The 21,557-nt window shown below is 38.7% G+C and overlaps 1 protein-coding gene across 1 annotated transcript in view; it reads left to right on the top strand.

Annotated features, from left to right (window-relative positions):
- The window catches only part of man1a1 (mannosidase, alpha, class 1A, member 1), a 113,539-nt gene that overhangs the window by 24,229 nt on the left and 67,753 nt on the right, over positions 1–21,557 (top strand). Inside the window, exons 2-3 of the mRNA XM_060866201.1 lie at positions 5,395–5,491; positions 19,271–19,386. Coding sequence (XP_060722184.1) covers positions 5,395–5,491; positions 19,271–19,386 — 213 coding nt within the window. The remainder of the gene's footprint in view (positions 1–5,394; positions 5,492–19,270; positions 19,387–21,557) is intronic.

Raw genomic sequence — 21,557 nt, 5'->3', positions numbered from 1 at the left:
GATTCCGACATGTTTGTGTTGCTAACTAACGCGTCCCGCCGCTGAGATTGAGTGTGCTAACGTGACGAGACTGTACAACTACGTTTGATTGGTGAAACACAGTCACGTGGTAGAGCCTTAGCTGAAGTTTCTCTATCTGTCAAAATAAAACATTAAAATTGATGCGTAGAATACCAAAGAGGTAAAAAGAAAAGTAACGAGATCATTGTAGCCTAATGTAGCGGAGTAAGAGTACAGTTTCTTCTTCACAAATCTACTCAAGTAAAAGTAAAAAGTATAGTGATTTAAAACTACTCCTAGAAGTATATTTTTTTCAAAAACTTACTCAAGTAAATGTAACGGAGTAAATGTAACTCGTTACCAGTGTTGTAATGTAACGAAGTATAAATACTTCGTTACTGTACTTAAGTAGAAATTTCACGTATCTGTACTTTACTTCGCTATTTAAATTTGTCAACTTTCACTTTTACTCCACTACATTTTCTAGATAAAATGTATACTTTTACTCCGATATATTTCCACTAAGCATCTTCGTTACTCGTTACTACAAAATAAAATAAAAAAAAAATAATAAAATTGCGACTGCAATAAGGGAGGTTTGGCGAATCACTGCTCCTAGATTGCATTACGCAGCTCCGCACGCTCTATTTCAGCTTAATGTTGCCAAAAGGAGGCGGAAGCACAACTGAACCTGAGCCACAACAGAGCCACATTTTTTACTGTGTTACCACAAAGAGCCACATCATACACATGGGCACACATGATCATCACCTTTTTTCCCTGCCATTTTGAGAGCGAACTTGACACATTGTTTACTCAAATGATCTTGCTCCTACTGGGAAACTTTGAGGTATTTTCATCTCACTCACATGCGCGTTTGACGAAAATACCGTATTTAACTTAAACGAAGTGAACACGCACATTAACAAGACACACAAACTTCGATATGAACGTAAGAACCGCATGAAACCGGGCAAAGAGCCGCATGCGGCTCGGGAGAAGCGGGTTAGCCACCTCTGTCGTAGACGACCACCCTGACGATAGTGGTGAACAGGGTGAAGAAGATAACGTTATACACCCGTGGCCATATTTGCAAGAAATGTTTCTGTACATTGGAATGAAAGATTCTTCCTACCAGATGAAGTGCCTCTTATGCCTACCGAAAATCACTGAAATTTTACTTTTTACTTTTACTTCAAATACTTAAGTACTTAAGCAAATTACTTTTGCTACTTAAGTACAGTATATATCAGATACTTTAAGACTTTTACTTGAGTAATATTCTAAAAGGTGACTTTTACTTCTACCAAAGTCTTTTTCTAGTACGATACTTGTACTTTTACTCAAGTATTGCTTTCTAGTACTTTATACTGTACAACACTGCTCGTTACTACCCACCTCTGGCCTTAACCGATCCCAAAAGGCGATGTGAGTCATCCATCTGAGCACCACTCCTGTTCATACCTGTTTATTTCACAGGCCTCCTACAATTATCTTCATATTTAGATAGACATTGTTATGAAAATAAGCCAGCACTGCACCCTTTTTTCTCTAAAGTTATTGAATTCTTATGCTAAACTCAATCTGCATAACACGCTTAGTGATTCTGTATGCATCTTGATGAAGACAGATGCCCAAAATTTCGATTGCTGAATGAAAGGAAATCCATCTTCCTGCCATCCTGACACAGGCTGCTTCCATCACTTCTTTTTACGTTGTATCCTTAGAGCTGAAAATCTTCACCGTTCCCTGTTCTCCTCTATTCTAGGATCATGAGGAAAGTTACCGTAGGGCATTATGGATATGGATGGATAGGCTCGTGTTTTGATTTTTAGAAACACGATCGTGTTGAAAGGCAATCGGCGCAGGCTGAGATTCTACTACTCATGGCAACAAGGAACCAGATGAATGAGTTGCAGAGCTTAGTAGGAAAGAAAACCAGGTGTAGAACAGAAGTGCAGGCAAACAACAGACTGAGTCAGTCATACAGAGCCAGGATTTCAAACATATCTCATATTCAGACATTCATGTCTTACCATTAACTTGGAGATCTGATGCATTGCTGTGAAAAACTTCCTGTTCATTCTTGCACATGAAACAATACAGTAATTAACATTTGTAGACACTTTTTGTATAAGAACGGATATACAAAGGAGTGTCAATGACCATGAATTGTGATTATCACAGATTATCGCACAATGATCCACTCCCAATGGGCCAATTAAGGTGGAACGCTAATGCGGATGTAGCGGTGTGTGTAAAGCATTTTATTAGTTCATTCTCAGATCATTACTGTACGAATAACTTGTGCTGTAATTGTTAGTATCTAGATTAGCACTAATGAGCTGAGACAGACACAGACATTTTAATTCATTCTATTTAAAAGGAGACATTTCGAGGTTTCTAGAGACAGATTTCTCGAGTCTGGGCAACAGTGATACTTTGAGTTACGTTTAATTTTTCCGACCCGCTCCGGATAAAAATTCTCAGATCTAGAGGCAGAGGAAAGCACATTATTATATTTACAGAATGATGTTTTTTACATTTCTGTAGTAAAAGGGGGATTTTAACTAGTCATTTCTACATGAAAAACATCCAAGCGGTTCCACATTCACATAACATTACATTAACATAAGGGTTAAAATATACAGAGAATGGAAACAGTCCTAAAAAGCTAATTGTGCTTCTAGCTTCCTTTCTTCTGAGCTGCTTGTTTGTCTCCATCCAGCTTCTTTCTGTCTGCCAAGAACCACCACAAAGCCCAATTTCCTTGCTTTCCCTCTCTCGCTTTTTTTTTTCATTAACTCCTTCTCTTTCCTGCTTTCTCTTGTAGCCGCTCTCTCATTTGAACTCTCCACAAAGCCCTTCTCTCAGATCTTTTCTTGGACTACAAGCCCATTCACTCTCTTCCCTCCTTCCCTCCTTGTCCAAATCCTGTTTGGCAAGCTTGTCTTTGTTGACTCAGCCCAAAACAACAGCGCGTCTGCACCGTGTCCCCCTTTTTCCACACAGAGCAGATTGGCCTTAACAACAGAAACCGGTTGAGGTAGTAGGCTTACACAGAGAAAATTAGTCTCTGTGGGAAATGTTATGATTCCCAAACTATTAGTGATCAAGGATGGCGATTGATCACTTGAATTGTTTTCAAACAGCGAAAATACAAGGTTTATTACAGCATGTTTATAAATTTCCTGTAAATTACCACTACAGGCTTGGAAATTGCTTTAGAGACAGTCCTGCTGTCTATGTAATTAGAACTAGCAGGTTACTCTGGATCCTCTTATCCCCGCAGAGACCGTATTCGTTCCACGCAGCTTGTTATCCGCATCATACCGAGACAAACACGAAGAGAACAGAGATCATGTTAGGCACTTTCATGACATAATCATTGTGTCTAGTACCAATAGTGAGGCACGCTGATGTTCCTTTCACTCCTTGCTTGTCACAAAGGTAGCCCCAGTTGGTCCCAGAGGATTCTTGGCTTCCTCGGCTTGTGTTTGTTAGGCAGCAAACCGTGTCCCAATTACTTCCGGGACCCATGAGGCATTGCCACCTCGGTAACGACACCTGGGCCATAATCCTGTCACTGTTTGACATCATCGGTGTCTAGTGCTGTCCTCGGGATGAAGGTTACTCAGCTGGCATGACACACAAAAGCAACAAATACATCCTAATGACAATGCTCTGTATTTTGTGTATACAGTTACAGCATTTGGCAGACACTCTTATCCAGAGTGACAATTTTTTTTATTTCAGTTTATTCACCTGAGCAATTGAGGGTTAAGGGCCTTGCTCAGGGGCCCTGCAGTGGCAACTTGCTGGACCTGGGATTCGAACCAATGACCTTCCGATCAGTAGTCAAACACCTTAACCACTGAGCTATCACATCCCACCCAATTTTTAATACCTATCCAGGTATTAAAAATTCTCTCAAGCGGTTAAGGGCTCCGGGTTGTTGGTTGGAGGATCGGGGTTCAAGCCCCAGCACTGCCAAGCTGCCACAGTTGGGCCCTAGAACAAGGCTGTTAAACCTCCCTGCTCCATGAGCACTGCATCATGACTGACCCCTTGCTCTGACCCCAACCTCCAAAGTTGGGATGTGTAAAGTACTGAGCACTTTTTGTAATGTATATGGGACAAAATAAAGGCTTCTATTCTGTTTTATTAATTAAGGAGGTTTGCTTTAGTGGCAAACCTTTTGGACAACTTTCTTTCAAAATACCTGCAGACTGCATGCAGATTCAGCTGTTGATCAAGTTGGTTTTGAGATTATCATGCAGGCACCATGAGCTGTTTGTTATTGCTAACATCTCTGAATAAGAATCAATATGCTTTTCTACATTTTTATCCACCTGAGATTGGAGGCCTGGAGGAGCTCCACCAGGACTCTTGACTGACCCACCAGTGTTCTCAGAGCAACTTTTGAGCCTGGTTTTCTCCAACAAAGTTAATTTTCCATTTTTCTCCACTTGGAGTCGAGCAAAGGGATACTGCAGAAACACAGGCAGCCTCAGTCTTGATTAAGCAGCAATCCAAGTTAAGCTAGCAGTCGATAAACTGATCTAATTTCACAGGAGCCAGTCGGCCGGTGTTTGGATCGCATGCTGTGCTTCAAACGGTTTCACGTAGATGAGAAACAGCAAGAGAGAGATTTTTATGAAGAGATTTGTGAAGACTTGCTTCTATAGCTCTGTTTGTCAATCTTTAGAGAAATTTCAAGAAGTAGTTCTGATGTTTGGGATAAAAAAAACAACTAAAAATGCATTTTAGATTAAGATAGAGACAGTGATGGAAGTCCAACCTTCTTGGACCTTTCTTGTTAATTTATGTTTTTTTCAGTTCTTTTTCTTCTTTTCACTGCCGCTGTGTAAATCTCTCAGGATGTTGTATCTGTTGACTTCCTGGTCGCTGATGTAGGTGTTTTGCGTTTTCTTTTTCAAATATCGATTCCCCACCTACACATGTATATGTTTAGGACCTTGGATGAAGTCACTGTTTTCCTCGCTGGTGCTCAGCGGTGTCTTCGTTTAATCGCTGTAGAACACTGTGAGCACATCTGAACATCTGGAGTCCACCTTTGCTGCCAGGAACAAAAGAATCCTTCATCGTCGTCTTGAAAACTTGTCTGTGGTTCTGTCAAAGTTTAGCGGGATTAAAACCAGAAAAGTGAGGATGTGAGGAACGTTTAATAGAGCGAAGTTTACTAACACTGGCAGTAAGGTTGAGCTTTGTGGGGTCTTGAAAACAGTGGAATAAGAAGAAAGGTGATTATTTCATGCAGTTAAATGGCAAGGCTTCAAGTTATGGCTTATTTCACAAAACATTTTTCGTTGGTTTTTCGTCAAAAACAGATATTTCGCACTCTTACCTATTTCTTTTTTTTTTCCTCTTCAGATGATGCAGTTTGCGTGGAATAATTACAAGCGCTATGCCTGGGGCTCCAACGAGCTGCGTCCTGTCTCCAAGCAAGGCCACTCTAGTAATCTGTTTGGTGAGTATACGTGTGTATGTGTGTGTGTGTGTGTGTGTGGTATCTCTCTTATGAGCCTGTGATTCATTTTCATGCAGCAGCACTTAGTTTTGTTTCTCAGAGTATCAGGCAGAGCAGTGAGTCTTTATTTCGCCGTTGTGTGTGTTGAGTTTTTGTGCCCCACAGCGCAGGCTTAACATGACCCTGGTGGAATTTCCGAATGCTGACAGATACTTTTGTTTGCTTGCATTTTGCATCGATTTGACTTGTCCTAAATGTTTCAAACTTTGCTAAGTTTTTGCTGCCCGAAGGTGACCTGTGTATTTGCTGGAGTAATAGTTCTCTGTACACTTCGGTAGGTTTCAGCAGAAAATGCTGCCTGGGAGCATTTTCTTGGTATTTGCTAGCTGACTGCTACACAATTTATCTGTATTGAATAACATTTGAATAACTTACACATTTCCTAGGCTGGACCTTTTAAAAAAAAAAAAATGTTCCAAAACCATTTTACCAGACTGATGGCGTTATGTTCAACCGAATGGGACATCTGGAAATGGACATTTTGAGTCAGGACTCTGTTGTCTTTCAGTGTGAGACGTGTGTTTGTCCCTCTGTTGATAATTTTACACAGAATTTTAGTGGTTGGAGATAAACACCCTCAAATTTTTTATCTCTGATTATTTTTTCTATATTATATTTATTAACTTGCTTCATAAAAGTGGGGTCTCCGATGTTTGAGAAATGCTTCAGAAAACTGAGTCAGGACGACAAACAAAACAAAAATCAAAACAAACGTGTAGCCAATGAGCAGAAAGGGGCATGTGTGACATTAGCAGAAAGCGGTTTTAACATTGACACGGAGGATAAAAACAAAGAAAGAAAGCAAAGAAAGGCTTACGATAAGACAAGAAGTAGGACCCGTGTTAATATAGGATCAGCTTTCCAGCGCTGGAGAGAACTGAAGGAGCGGGAAGTTGGCCGCATTTTCACAGATTGGAGTTTCTCGAGTCAATAACTCCTGAGCTAAACGTGAATCTGTGAATATGCAGCCAACTTTACTTAAGTCGCCGAGGTGCTTTTTTCCTTCTCGATAGGTGAGTAACGTTGGTTTTGCTTTGTTTCACAGAACTAATATATGCCGTCCTTTGCATGATTATGCTTGTGTGTCATTTTTGCTTGTTTGTTTATCTGCAATCGTATTGTTCTTCCCTTCAGCTATGATAAAGACACATTTCTTTCCATTAGTTGCCTTATGTATGTGTGGGCGGAGCTATCAGTACAGGGGTGGGACCCATTTAGGTTAGGGGCGTGTTTGTTTTGGTGATTTCAAATGTCAATATTGGCTTTCAAACATCGGAGACCCTACCTCCGTATATTTGTATAATGAACATTTCATCCAAAGTGTTGTCCAAAGATATAATTTTTTTTATAGTTGATGTTAATTGGCGGTTTCACACGTTACCCCAAATTCAGTTTGATTACCTGCTGATAGCGGTCTCAGTGGGGGGAGTGATGCAGCAGCGCTCTGGTACAAAGAAGCTTCTAAAGATGGGGAAAAGTTTTAACTTTCACGCTAGCACCTCCGTCAGCGGCATCATCTCGTACACCACTAGCTAGCCAAATGTAGCCTTTGCTTTAACTTAGCATCGCTAATTTAACTAACGTCTTCAGCGCGTTTATGTAGCATTTCTCGTTCATACAATACTCGATTTTGCCGGAAAAAACGGTTTTCGAGTAAAATACATTTTTTTTATTTGTTTTTTATGATGGTAACCGAAAAAGCGCCAAACAGGAAATTCAGTCATTATTCATTTTTCTTTCACGTTTATGCTTTTATCAGATCCTTCCGATCCTTTTTTTTGTACACACTCTTCTTGTCATGATGCAAGATGTCGCTTTGAGGTGAGGCTAGGAAAGGAAAATGGACTTTATAAAACATTCATCAGGCCTCCCAAGCTTTTACCCTGAGCCGTTTTCATCGCTTGCTTGCAGCCAATCAGAACTCAGCCAAAAGACAGGCCAGGGAATTTACAGCTCCAATTTGATTAACCTCCTTCATTTAGCCTGGGAGTGGAGCCAGTAATGCGGACTGACAATGGACTGAAAATTCATTTGTGTCAGACACACACACATACACACGCGCACACACACACACTTCAGAGGACGTAGCAGGATTGGTGTAATGCATCATCTGAATCAGCAGATTTGTATGCATGGTACACCTCGACTCGCTCCGTCAGCCGTATCATGAACCACGTCTGCACTACCTGGTAAGCAGAGGATAACCTACCCGAGTCTTCTGTTAATAAAGAAAGGTCATACCTAGATTATTAATTCATGGTGGTGTTTGCTTAATAGGACCTTGTGTTTGAATAAACCATGATGTGATGAATGCAGCTTGCTCCTTTATTTTGTTTTTGCTCTGTGTTGTTTTTTCTGAGTAGAGGCAGGAGGCAGGGTTGGTTTGCTCAAGAGTTCTGCTCCCTGAAGTTTATAGGCATATAAAACACACACACACACACACACACACACACAGCATATACAGAGCCACAGCAGCGAGGTTGGTCTTCCTTTTTTTTCCACACTGTTATGCTTCATAACACTCAGCATTTTTGCTTCAGCATGTTAAGGATCTAGCTTCAAGACTCCAAAACCTGGAGATTCCTCCGAATCATGCACTATGGCAAACCACTTGAAAAAAAAATAAAATTGTGTATATATATATAGACACACATATATATATATTATGTATGTATATAATATGTATATTTCCTTTCACAGTTTTAAATCATCTGGACTTAAGTAGTGTTACTTTTCATATAACATTTATAAAGTCTTTATTATTTTTATTCCTTTTGTTTCAACAGTAGACGTCGTCACGAAGCGGTTTGAGGGAAATCTTAAAAATAAATAAATAAATACAAAAATTCGGAATAAAAATGCAAAAGTTAACATTTTCTTAGATATTTATCTCTAATGAGGAAGCCACAGGTGTCAGTGGTGAGGAAAACCTTCTGTGACTATATAAAGAAGAAACCTTGAGAGGAACCTGACTTCAAAGCGAACCTCTGGTGACACCAGAGTGTGTGACTTGTAAATAATTCCCGTTTATAATCCATTCACGTGGCCACACGTTCGTTCCTTTATCTGGCCGTCCAAGACTCTTGTCAAAACGATAACTCAGGAACGAGCGGAATTATGGTTGGAATGATCTCAGCAGATGATCAGAAGTGATTAGATTAAGGATTCAGTTCTCAGCTGTTTAAGTGTTGGCATTTCAAGACTGCGTCCTCGTCCATGTCCATCGTGTCAAGGGTTCTACTTGTTTATATGTGTATATACTATAGATGTGTATATCTGCTGTTGTGATCTAGTTTCTTCTGAAATGTTACTTTTTTTTTTAGTACGTTTAATATGCTTGTGTCCGATGCTCTCATTATGAAGGAATTCTGCGTGTTCTACCAATCTTCCTCCTTGGAAATAAAACCTGCAATTATCTTCACTGACCTTCAGGACCTTCGTTGCCATAGTCGTGTACACCAGTTAGATTTTTGCACCTAATTTAAAACTTTTTTTACCTTTTTCTGAAAGTTGCATTTTAAACACACACAAAAGAATGCACGGGACTACAGCCGGAAATAATAACACCAACCGGAGGAAAGTTTAATAACTGTGGTGGAAAAATGAGACTTTATTACGTTACGCCACATATTTGAAAATTTAAATTCAAGCATCTTCGCTTGTTCTCTGATGATTGACGTGAAACCTAAACCACCTAGAGGTGTTAGGGATGTGGTAGCTTAGTGGTTAAGGCATTGGTCCACTGATCAGAAGGTCATGAGTTTAAATCCCAGGTCCACAAAGCATCCTCTGCTGGGCCCTTCAGCCAAGGCCCTTAATGCTTAGTTAATTGAGGACGAGGGCATCTGCCAAAGGCCGTAAATGTAAATGAAACCATCAGGCTGTTCAAATCTATACGCCGATTTTACAAGCCAACGACTGAAAGGAAAATCTAAGCAGTTATGATCTGTTATAGCTGGTTGTAAATTGTTGTTACTTATTATAGTTTTACACACCTAGTCGGCTATGTCAGTCTAAATAAGGCATTATGAATTTACTCCAGATTTACATGAATTAAGGATTAAGTTCAGATTTTCAAAGCACTTTTGGATTTGTGTTAAATTACATAAAATGAATGAGCTTCAAATCATATAATTGTCGACAAATAAATGCGATTTTCTTCCCAGATTCCACTGTGAAGTTTTAATGAAGGACACGTGAAACCTTCGACGTCGTTACCCAATCCAAAACACATTCGTTATCAGGAGTCAAACTAGCTGTTCAGTTGTTACACAAGAAAAAGCACCTTTTAAGATCTACAGCAATGATGGAGCAAGAATTCTTTACTTGTTCCCAGAACTTTCTGAGAGTTTGTGTGTATGTCATTAAAATGTCACAAATTCAGCAGCAAGCAGAAAAATTTGCACTTTACTCCTGATTGACTTTTACCAACATTTCTGCTGTTTGTGAGACAAATTTGTTTGAGAAACTTTTTTCTGGAATTTTTAGTTAAAAGATTGAAAGTTAAATTTTTTTAGTTTACTTTTTAGTTGTGTTTTTTTTTTTTTTTTTTTTTTCCCCCATGGAAAAAAGTGCAAAGTAGCTATCCCAAAAGTTTCTAAATGCTAAAATATTCCAATTTTAGCAAACAAAAGTTTCTCTAGTTGATCCTCACCAACACGAGCTGAAGCTCTTACACTGGATTTCTCAGTAATATAACCTTGAACATCAATGGAAATAATAAGAGGTTGGTTTTAGGAACTAGCAATAAAATCAAAACTTTGGGTCTCAATCCTCAAGTCAGGCACATCAAGACACAATGACTCATTTTCCAGAGATTTCCTCATCAGTCACTGGTGTAAAAACCTAAACATACCAACAAACTCTGCTCCTATTGTACCAGCGCTGACCTGTTAGTTCCTCAGGAGCACTTTGTTGCTTAATTCTACATCATTACAAACTGTTATAGAAATGACATTATTTACATTGGCATTATTTCCTGTCCAGTGTCATCCGAATGAGGATGAAGTTCACTTCTGAGTCTGGTTCCTCTCAAGGTTCCTCATATCATCTCAGGGAGTTTTTCCTCAACATCGTCACCTCAGACTTGATCATTAGGGATAATTGTTAGTGATAAACAGTAACTTCATTTAAAACTGTAAATGTTTGAGATAATGTGAATTGTTAACAGCTATACAAATGAATGGAATTTAATAAAATGTAGAAGGTCAGATTAACCATTTGGATCATCTGCCCTTTTTATTTTTGTTTAAATTTTGCTGAAATTCTTACAAAAATATGTGGAATTAATATATTAGTCAGCATCATGGTGTATTGTGGGATTTTAATTTTTTTTTTATTTCTTTTTTTTGAGAGAGGGAAGGTTTCAGTGCGGGATGCACTTATTTCCAGGGATTTCAGAACAGCGTAACAGATATTGCATCATCGGGCAGGCGTGGCCTATTTGATAATCTAACCCTAACCATAGTTTTTGGTCATTTATTTGTTTTCGTATTTGTTTTTGTTAAAATAGCTTAACTGTAAGATAATAAAGCAGATAGATATAAAATATAAAATCTACCTGTTTGACTGTTTTGTCTTTCATTATCCATTGTAGGTATGAACTTTTTTTTGAAAGAGGGCATTTTTCCAAGACCTCCAGAAACGCCCACTTTACGTCGTGATAACAAAACCCCTGGAATTTAGTGAATGCCGTTTCAGGGCAGCCTTTTTTGATTGTGTGAGAGAGATCCTTTAAAATGGCCGTCTCAGCGACCGAACAGCAGCCTAACTAGTGAACTAGAGAGCTGATTGAGATGCAGCCGTTTGTTACAAAGTGATCTCTTTTTGGGGGATTTATGTTAGTGTTAATAAACATATCTCAGGATAAACATATTTACCTTTAAGTTGAGGGTGGAATTATGTTTTTTTTGTGTGTGTGTGTCTGTAGATGGATGAAAGTGTTTTGCAAGGTCTCTAGTTGCAGCAGAGTGAAAAATTTATCAGGCTTTTGAAAGAGAAGGGCCCGAGTTGAAAACTCCGGTTAGCTTGTTCTTCAGGGGATGTGCTGGCGATGAATATAATGAGCCAGCACAAGCAGGGGAGCAGCGGGCTAGTGGACTTATCAGGCTCAGCAGGAGGTTAACTCCTGAACTGTGTTCGTGGAGATGTTTGGTTATTAAACTAAAAACACTAAATACGTTCCTCATTTATTTAAAGGGCATTTGGCATTCTGTTTGAGGTCTTCAGGCTTCAGCGAGAAGCACCGTTTGAAGTGAACCTTCTCAAGAGTTTCTTAATTACTGCTGCGTCTGCTTGTTTCCCCTTTTCCCCCAAGGTGATGTAAAGGAACGGCGAAATAATTCAATTCTGCCCTGATTAACCCCAACAACTAACTAAATTTCGCTTTCTTTCTTTCTTTCTTTCTTTCTTTCTTTCTCTCTTTCTCTCTTTCTCTCTTTCTCTCTTTCTCTCTCTCTTTCTCTCTTTCTTTCTCTCTTTCTTTCTCTCTTTCTCTCAAAAAACAAAACAAAAAAAAAAAAACAGAGCCAAATCCAGAAAGCCACTTGGCGCAGTTTTCTGGTGGATGTTTGGACCATCCATGATGCCTCACGAGTCAAACCGGTTACGAGCAAATTTCCGCATAAATTATCCACAAGTGTAGTTTTAATAGACATCAGGTTAGTTTTGAAAAATGTTCGTATCTACAAACGCTCCAGGATTTGTGTACATTCATGTATAACAAGAACCTCGATCTATCAGCATCAAATCATATAATTGTGCAACGGTTATAAAACGTAAATATGATTTATAAAACGTACACAGATTCCACCGTCAGGTTCAAATCACGTTTTGCGAAACACGCAAATCCAACTGCAAGCCAGAACACATTTGTAATTAAGATTCAGACTAGCTGTTCACTTGGTGGACAATCGGAAGATTTGGTGCAAGATGGGAGATTCTTATAAACAGCTTTGCACTTTACACCTGATTGATGTTTGTGACGTTTGCTTTGGGAGAAAAGCGTAAATTTTTAGATCAGTTAAGAAAACGATACTAGCAACAGGCGTTTTTTTTAAAGGCAAGAATCATTATTTTCTGAGGGGAAAAAAGTGTGAAAACAGACTAATTGTGCAGAAGCACAGTTTATTTAGTTAGCTAAACTTACTAAGGTGTAAACAATGTTGGGCAGTAACGCGTTACTGTAACGCAGTTACATTTGACAGTAACTAATACTAACGCATTACTTTTTAAATAAAGGAACTCCGTTACCGTTACTATATGGTGCGTTTGTCCGTTACTTTTTTAAATTAATTCATTTAGGCTGAATTGTAGGATTGGTTGGTGCCAATCGCTGTAAACATGAAGACGCCGCACTGTGGGCATGTTTCCATTTATTAGGGTATGTGCGGCAGTAATGGCGAGTCAAGGCGAGAGCAAGATGAGTTTCTGTAAGTGGAAATATGCTCATTATTTCTTTTAAAAGTAACTAAAAAGTTACTTTTAACAGTAATGCGTTTTTGGTGTAAGTAATCAACAAAGTAATTGAGTTACTCAATTTTTGAATTTTGACTTTTTGAATGAAGAAACTAGTAACTGTAACTAGTTACTATTTCTTAGTAACTAGCACTACACTGGGTGTAAATGTGTTGGTGTTGTTTTCCCTGAGTGGCTTAGCAGATGGAAAGGAAAAAAAACCCACAGTTTTGCCTAAAATATCCCAAAATCTCCTAAAAGCAATTGCTTGAATGTCCTATGGTGAGAGTCCTTAGCATTTTTTGTTAGCAAATACTCAAGCAAATTTACTACAAAGTGGACAAATGCAGCCCAACATCATCTCTCTCAGCACAGCTTTTCCTGATCAGCTTTAGATTCCTGCCTGTTTCTCTCCGATTGTTTACTAGCTCTTTCTGTCTGTTTAAGAATATCTCGGTTGAAATTGCTGGCCTAAACATTTTTGGAGGAAACTGTGCTGCTTGATCATGAGAAACTAGCGAAAAGCAGAGGAGGAACAGGAAACAGTTTTGACCCGTTGGAGCGATCTGGGGAAAAATATAAACTCGTCTTATCTTGATGAATGATGCATCGAATAGTTTGCTGCTGGACTGATTGCGTCATCGCAACTTAAAATCCTTGAAATCCAACTTGAAAGCACATATCTGTAGATATTCTGGTGGTAATGTAGCCAAGATCCTACAGTGAACCTTACAATTATTGTATTTCATGGTGGACTTGTCAGTGGAGAAGGTGCTATTAGGAAGCTCATCGAAGAAGTGAAGATTTCTCCAAGAATACCTCGTCCTGAAATAAACAATCTCGCTTTTAAAGACATAGGCACTCCTGTCAGATAGATATTTCTGAACTGGTATAGTGGTTCACTGGCTTCTATAAGATTCTGTGTATGATGTCTGTCTCTCAGAAAGGCTGCCATCTGCCACACCGCCCTGGCTGAGACGGGCACCTTCTGGGAGGCAGACTGATCCGGTCGTGCGGCAGACAAATCATTTGATCAGTGAATCAAATATTCTGTTTCTTTTTTTTTTTTCGATCCTGTGGGTGGCTTAAGGAGGAGGAGGAAGAAGAGGAAGACTTGTGGTCTGATGTCCCCTGTTAGGAAAAATAAATCCCTGATAATGCTTCCCTTCATTATTCATTAATTGAAGAAAAGTATGCAAACGTGACCAGTTATATCATAATTCAATTCAACTCATTTTCATTTATTGTATAGTGACTTTAACAATTCACATTGTCTCAAAGGAGATTTACAGAATTATAGAAACAGAATAAACCTGGATAAAAACTTGATATGATATGATACGAGGAAGAAACATTGAGAGGAATCAGATTCAGAAGAGAATTATTATTATTATTATTATTACTATTATTATTAATATATTTATTAATATATTTTTTTTTGTCTGCTGAGTAAAAAAAGGTGTCTTAAAATTTCTCAATTTTCCAAAAATGCTTCCTTGAGCTGCTTCTCTTCTGCTTATTTCTTTGCTCGATGAAATGCGTCGGATTCTTTCTTTAGAAATACTTTAAATCGTTTGTTAAATCAGCGGCTGGAATTTTGTTCCCAAAGCCAAAATTTTTGTTATTCAAGTGAATCAGCTATCACTGTCACTGCTATAAAACATCAAGAAATAAAAAAAACTAAATATGATCCTGATTATAAGCAAAAGCCTCGAAATCCATCTTTAAAAAATTTTCAGTGGATAAATAAACGCAGTTTAAACAAAGTTACATGAAGTGAATGTTATTTATCCAAACGAGTGAGGAAACGGTTAACCCTCAAGCTGATATTTCTGTAGGTGGTCAGCTGATACCTGCTCGTTTCGACTCTGATTTTCTATGCTTTCTATCGAGGTTAAGGAAAGACTTCTGTATTCAGGATGCATTACGCAAACGAAAGGCTCCGTGTTCTCGTTCAGACCTTTATGCCACCAGGCCACGGCTATTATTTGGGTCAGCGGCTGATCTTCTGCTTAACAAATGTCTCTAAGGGATGTTGTCCTTCATTAGCAAATCATACTTAGTCTGAGGTGATCACAATACAGGGGAAAAACATGAATCTTTTTTACTTTTATTCTAAAACTAGCTCGTACTACTAAAAACAAGATTTCCTACAGTACCATCGCATCTTCGCTCATCTTCTTCTTGTCCTGAGTGAACATCAAGTGTAGGTCCTTTACTATGGGTGGTTGCTTTGTTACCTGTTCTTTTTTTTTTCTTGTTATAGGAGTGTCCCAGAATGCAGACTTTTAAATGCTTTGTTCATTTTTTTTTCTCATCTTGTTTGCTTAGAGATAACAATCACCAGTCATATGTCGGGATAATTCCTGTGATGTTTTGTCGCTATAGCTCTGCACCCAAATCTCACCGCTTGCTAAACCATGCGCAGGCGCTGGAAAAGTTACCCCAGAAATGTTCCCAGGATGGACGACAATTTTGTTTCTCTTGTTTCGTATTAATACACTTACAGCTAACTATCTGTACTTTATTTTGTTATGTTAGCAATAACATTTTAGGTTTTAAAATTTTTTTTTTTCAATGTCCCAGAAGCTCCTGCTTTATTTTATTATGCTTCTTAACCAGAATTAGGATTTAGATCCATTGATTTGTGCATGATTAGTTTTTGTGAATGCACTCTCCATTATTGTCTGTTGAGGTAAAATGGTAAAAAGTCAGCTGAGGTAAAGTAGGCTGGAGTTCTTTAGGTTCACAGCAGTTATTTAGTCTTTTACAAATACACAAGAATTCAAAAGAAATATTTATTAATATCTTAATGATATTATTGAGATTGGGTTTTAGGTGTTTTACCTTTTCTGTAGTTATCATGTTGTCCTTATAAGCATAATGAGCTGGGCAGCAATGGTGATGGGTAGATTTATGGATAGATGGTCAGGTGGATGAGTAAATGGATGGAAGTAAAGGTAGAAGGATGGACAAATAAATAGATGGACAAATGGCTGGATGCATGAATGCAAAGTTAGATTTATGAACAGGCGGATATGGATGAGCGGACAAATTGATAGGTGTATAGGGATTAGGATAAACTAATGAATGGAAGGACGGATGCATGGGTATGTATGTAGCTGGACGGATACATGGGTATGTATGTAGCTGGACGGATACATGGGTAAATTTATGGATGTGCTGGCGGATGTGTAGAGAAATGGATGGATGTATAGGGAGAAGAATGGACGGATGGATAGATTTATGAAAATTCCTTTTTTTTGACTGTTCTTTGTTTGTTTTTTTTATAAAGGTATTGTGTGTGAGTGTGTATATGTGTGTGTGTGAGTGTGTATATGTGTGTGTGAGAGAGAAAGAAAGAAAGAAAGAGAGAGAGAGATATCCATCCAGGTAAGATCATGCTAGAAGTTACAACAGTAAAAGATTACACACCCAAAGGGTTTTCCACGTCCTCCACACTGAGCAATACAGGCTACTCCTTTTACAAATCTCCAGGTTGACACAGAGATATCTTTTCTTTTGTTGTACTCTGGCTTTCGGGTTCTCAGATTTGGGCACACCCTTTAGTTTGGTTCTAAACTATTTGAGCTACTCGGAAATGTAATATCCAAGAATCCAAACATGAGATCTGGGAGAGGATGCACAGTGAAAGGCACGAACGTGTCCTCATTTATCCTTGTAGGAAAACAGGAAGAGCTTTGACTGTTCATACCCAATGTGCATTATGACCTCTAGTAACCTCAGTGTGCAATCGTTTGCAGAAAAATCCAACAGTACCATTGTTTCTTACGCTATGCCGGCTTGGGCAAAAACAGACTGGACTGTCAAACGATCGCTGGCAATGCTTCAGAGGTTTGATAATTAAAGCCCAGAAGATCCAAAGCCCACCTGCCAGAGACATAATCAGTACAGATGAATAGTACTGCTAATTCTGTTTTAATATAGCTTATAATTGTGTTCTCTGGAACCATCTGTTGAACGCATGTTTTTCCTCTCCGCTACATGTTCACGAACAGCTGTACTTCTATTTGCTCCATTAGATTTTACAGCTGGATGTTTGACACTTCTGTGTGTAGGAGAGTTGTATTGCCAATTGATAGGGTTCAGTTTTCGCTCCTGGGCTCAGGAGGTTGGAAGGGACTAGTGATTGACTAGATATGATGGATAATTAGATGAATTCATGGATTTATGTTGATCAAAAGTTAGATTGTTATACTCTTGGAAAATCAGGAATCCCCAAGGGACTGTTTTTGAATATTTTTTTTTTTTTTTTTTTTTTTTTTTTTAACACATAAATGCTTTCTTAACAGGAAGCACCTCAGAGAATGTGTTGTAGGGGGTTTTTACTATGGAGTGCACATGGATAGAGGGAGGGTGGAAGGATGAATGGATGGATTGGAGGGTTGGATGGGTGGGTGAATGGTTTGGTGGGTAGGTGGATAGATGGATGGATTGATCAGTAGATTAAGGTGTGAATGGCTTCATGGATGATTAGAAGGATTGATGTATTTATTAATAGATTGATAGACAGAAGTACCCAACCATCTATCTTTGCGTGCATAAATCTTCTCATCCATCTGATCAGTGAATGGATCGATTTGTAGATTTAGAAATGGATGGATGGAAGTACAGGTCTATAAGATGACGTGGTAGGATGGTTATGGATTTGTGTAGGGATGAACAAATCTAAGGTGGATAAGTAGACAAATGGATGGATGTGAAGGTAGAGGAATGAAGGGATTTATTTTGGGGATGATGTATGGATGCTTGGGTAGGTTTATGAGTGGACACATGTATAAGTGGATGAGTTGATGAATCGATGGATGAGTGGAGAAATGGATGACTGGTTTAGGGGCATGAATGGGAAGGTAGGTGTTTTTACAGATAGATGGATGGATCAGTAGATGAATGAGTGAATGGCTGCATAGATGGGTAGAAGGATGGATGTAGTTATTAATGGATGGAGAAACAGAAGCACATATTCATCGTTCTATCTATACTGACATACATCTACTTATCCATCTGATCACTGGGTGCCTTGATTTATAGATTTAGAGATTGATGGATAGACAGGTGGATGAGGTGGATGGTTATGGACTTATGGAGGGGTGGACAAATGTCATTTACATGAGTAGACAAATGGATGGATGTCAAGGTTTATGGATGGATTGATTTTGGGGAGGATGTATGGATGCATCCAGATGGATGGATGGATGGATGCAAATAGGGAAATCCGCAGTGCTCTTTAGTTGAGCTCAGACACCCAGCCAACAAAGCTATCTGTTTAAATTGAAGGAGAAATTATAACCCTTTCAGTGTTATTGCTTTCGGTGTGTATAATTAGCACCTTCACTACCTCAATCTCTCTCATACTCTCCTTCCATTTCCTCTTTTATAAACAACACTCAAACCTTTCTTGTCATCTCTAACACTTCCACCCCCTCTTTTCTTCTTGTTAGGATGCTGCTTTGTTCCAGCTGTGACACTGACGGATAAATGATTATTAAAAGGTGCTAATGCCTTTTAGTCCTGACTGACTGACTGATATTGATTATGTACATAACTACAAGAATTAGCAGCTACATGCTACGCATTACACGTTAAAGCCAACAAATCCCCAATGGACATGCCTATTCCCCACACACACACACACACACACACACACACACCATTATCTTTCTGCGTTTGTTTAAAGCCTGAGAGAAAACTGTTTAATGTTTAATATCGGATTGTCTCTGTTTATTGTTTATTCGCATTTATTCTCACGATCAAGGCAAAATAGAAATCAAAGCTTGTTCCCTCGGGTGTTTGTTTATAGCATTTTAATTTCATTTTAATCATCTCACTGGTCTTAATCAAGAAAAAGAAAGGGAGCTACTTTACTCAACCCGACAACTCTGATAGACGCAGTCTAACCATTTATTATTATTATTATTATTATTATTATTATTATGTTGATGATAAAAATTAAAATAATAGCCATGTCATTGTGATTCCTTTAGTCAAGCAATAATATTATTTTGAATATAATAAATGATTGCTTTAGGTAATGTATAACCTGTTCTCTACAGCAGTAGGCTTTTTATTTATTTATTTATTTCCTCCAGAGTTTTGCCTTTGGTTTGCCCTCTGAACAGGATTTCCGTCGTAACGAGTCCTGGTATCTTCCAGCTCTTCGGCTCAAAACTGTTATCGCCTAGCAGCACTCTGATTTCATGGTTCTTGCAGGTTGCTCATTATGATTGTCTTCTTCATTCACAGGAAGTCTGAGAGGCGCAACCATCGTGGATGCCCTGGACACGCTGTACATCATGGAGATGTATGATGAGTTCGAAGCCGCCACCGAGTGGGTGGAGAAAAATCTGGACTTTAACATGGTAAGATATTTGCTCTCTGTACTCTAGCATCTAAGTGTATGGATTTTAGAAAGGTGGCATCATCTCAAATGGAACACTAGCGTTTTTTTTCGATAGCAATAGTGTCGATAGCAAAGACGTGAAACACACGTATCACGCCACTGCTATATTTCGTTAAATATGGTGAATTTTTAAAATGTTGAAAAACAAATTGCACAACGCAAGCTATTTTAAAAGACAAAAAATTTAAAGGATGTTTTGTCCACTGGAGTGTCGTTGGCCGTATAGATTTTTTTTTCTCATGCATCGAGAGAGAGAGCGATACAGGAAGAGAGAGAGATACAGAAAGAGAGAGCGCACGAGAGAGAGAGATACAGAAAGAGAGAGAGATACAGAAAGATAGATACAGAAAGAGAGAGAGAGATACAGAAAGAGAGAGAGAGATACAGAGAGAGAGATACAGAAAGAGAGAGGGAGAGAGATACAGAAAGAGAGAGAGAGGAGCTTGTTGGAAAAACAAAGTTGCCAACATTAATACAAGTGTCTATTGATCTTCTTGACATCAAATATATTAGTTTTTTCCCTCCATTATTTCCTTTTATTTAGAAAAACTGTTGCTAGTCTGTAAAATCGCTGGACACTTGTTGCTTATTGCTCCTAGTTTATTGTTCCTGTATTTATATGCAAACACAACCAAAGTAATAAACATGTTTCATTTCCTGCCTGCAACATACTCATGTATGTGACTTACTGAATCACTTACTGAATCACTTACTGAATCACTTACTGAATCACTTACTGAATCACTTACTGAATCACTTACTGAATCACTTACTGAATCACTTACTGAATCACTTACTGAATCACTTACTGAATCACTTACTGAATCACTTACTGAATCACTTACTGAATCACTTACTGAATCACTTACTGAATCACTTACTGAATCACTTACTGAATCACTTACTGAATCACTTACTGAATCACTTGCATCCTTTACTTTTACATTGTTCTCTTTTGCATTTAATTGCTTAACTTTATTTGTTCTCTTTCTAACAAAGCCCACATTGTGTTCTGAAAAGGGAGGAGGACCCCAAAGAAAATCAAAAATCACCATCAAGCAGCCGTTTGTATCAAGTGTCTCGGTTGTTTAGAGGTGTAAAAATGCTTCTCTTCTGCATTCCTGCTGCACTGAAGGTGACCTCTGTGTTTTCATCAGAGTAACGTCATTGTGTTGAAGTGCGGCAAAGCTCTGCTTTTTGTTCTCCCAGCATTGTGAGAAAAAGCCACCTTTCACCGTTTGCTGCTGCGGGTGGGCGGGAATAGATAACGGCTGCCTCGCTCCAATCAGCCGTGATGCCTCTGACTCATCAGTCTGAAGCTAATGTACGAGGAGGTGCTCAGGATCCGAGCCAAACAATGCCATGCTTGAAGAGTGCTACTTCCTCTCTCAAAATCTTAAAAGCACTGCCATTAAGGATTGTTTTTTTTAAATACGTCTGTTTAGTCGATCTAGCCTCGACGACTGACTCCTGAAGTGCGCTAAAACGTTTCAGGCAGATTTAAGAACTAAACACAGAAATGTCACTCAAATATATTGAATATAAAGATTTGCTTGTGTTCGTTTCCTCTGGCTGGATTGTTCATCCATCACCCATGAGTGAGGAAGAGGGGAAAAAATAGATGAGATTTGCTTCTCGCTTCTTGCTACAGCCGAGTCCGTCTCCGAAACCGCAAAAGGCCGAGCAGCATTTAATGCGATTTTAAATATGGAAATCACTGGAGCGATACAAATGCCCCGAAGTGCACAAGAGTTGTGTGGTTGTTATAGGCAGGCCAAGGAAGGACAGGACGGCTTAAACGCTCCGCTGAGATCTGATGAGTCATGGCAATTGGCAAAATATCCCCAAAAAAATCCTATCAGCGAAGAGCGAAGATTAAAACGAGCTTGGGAAACAGTGCTGTGTCCGGTGACAGTTAAGAGTGTTTCCATGGTAACAGCCCCAAGTGACAGTAAAAGCTTTTTATATTGTTGGTTAAAAAAAGTAATCACTTAAAACATTTTTTATTGATTTATTTGATGCTTTTTTTGAATATTCTCCTGATCAATATCACACACAAGGGCTTTTCATCCTCAATATATTTAACCCTGGGTCATTGTAAACTCGGGGTAAAGGGAATCCTAAGGTTTC

The sequence above is a fragment of the Tachysurus vachellii genome, chromosome 3 (genome assembly GCF_030014155.1).
Source record: "Tachysurus vachellii isolate PV-2020 chromosome 3, HZAU_Pvac_v1, whole genome shotgun sequence".
NCBI lineage: Eukaryota > Metazoa > Chordata > Actinopteri > Siluriformes > Bagridae > Tachysurus > Tachysurus vachellii.
This window is presented reverse-complemented; position numbering and strand designations above follow the sequence as displayed.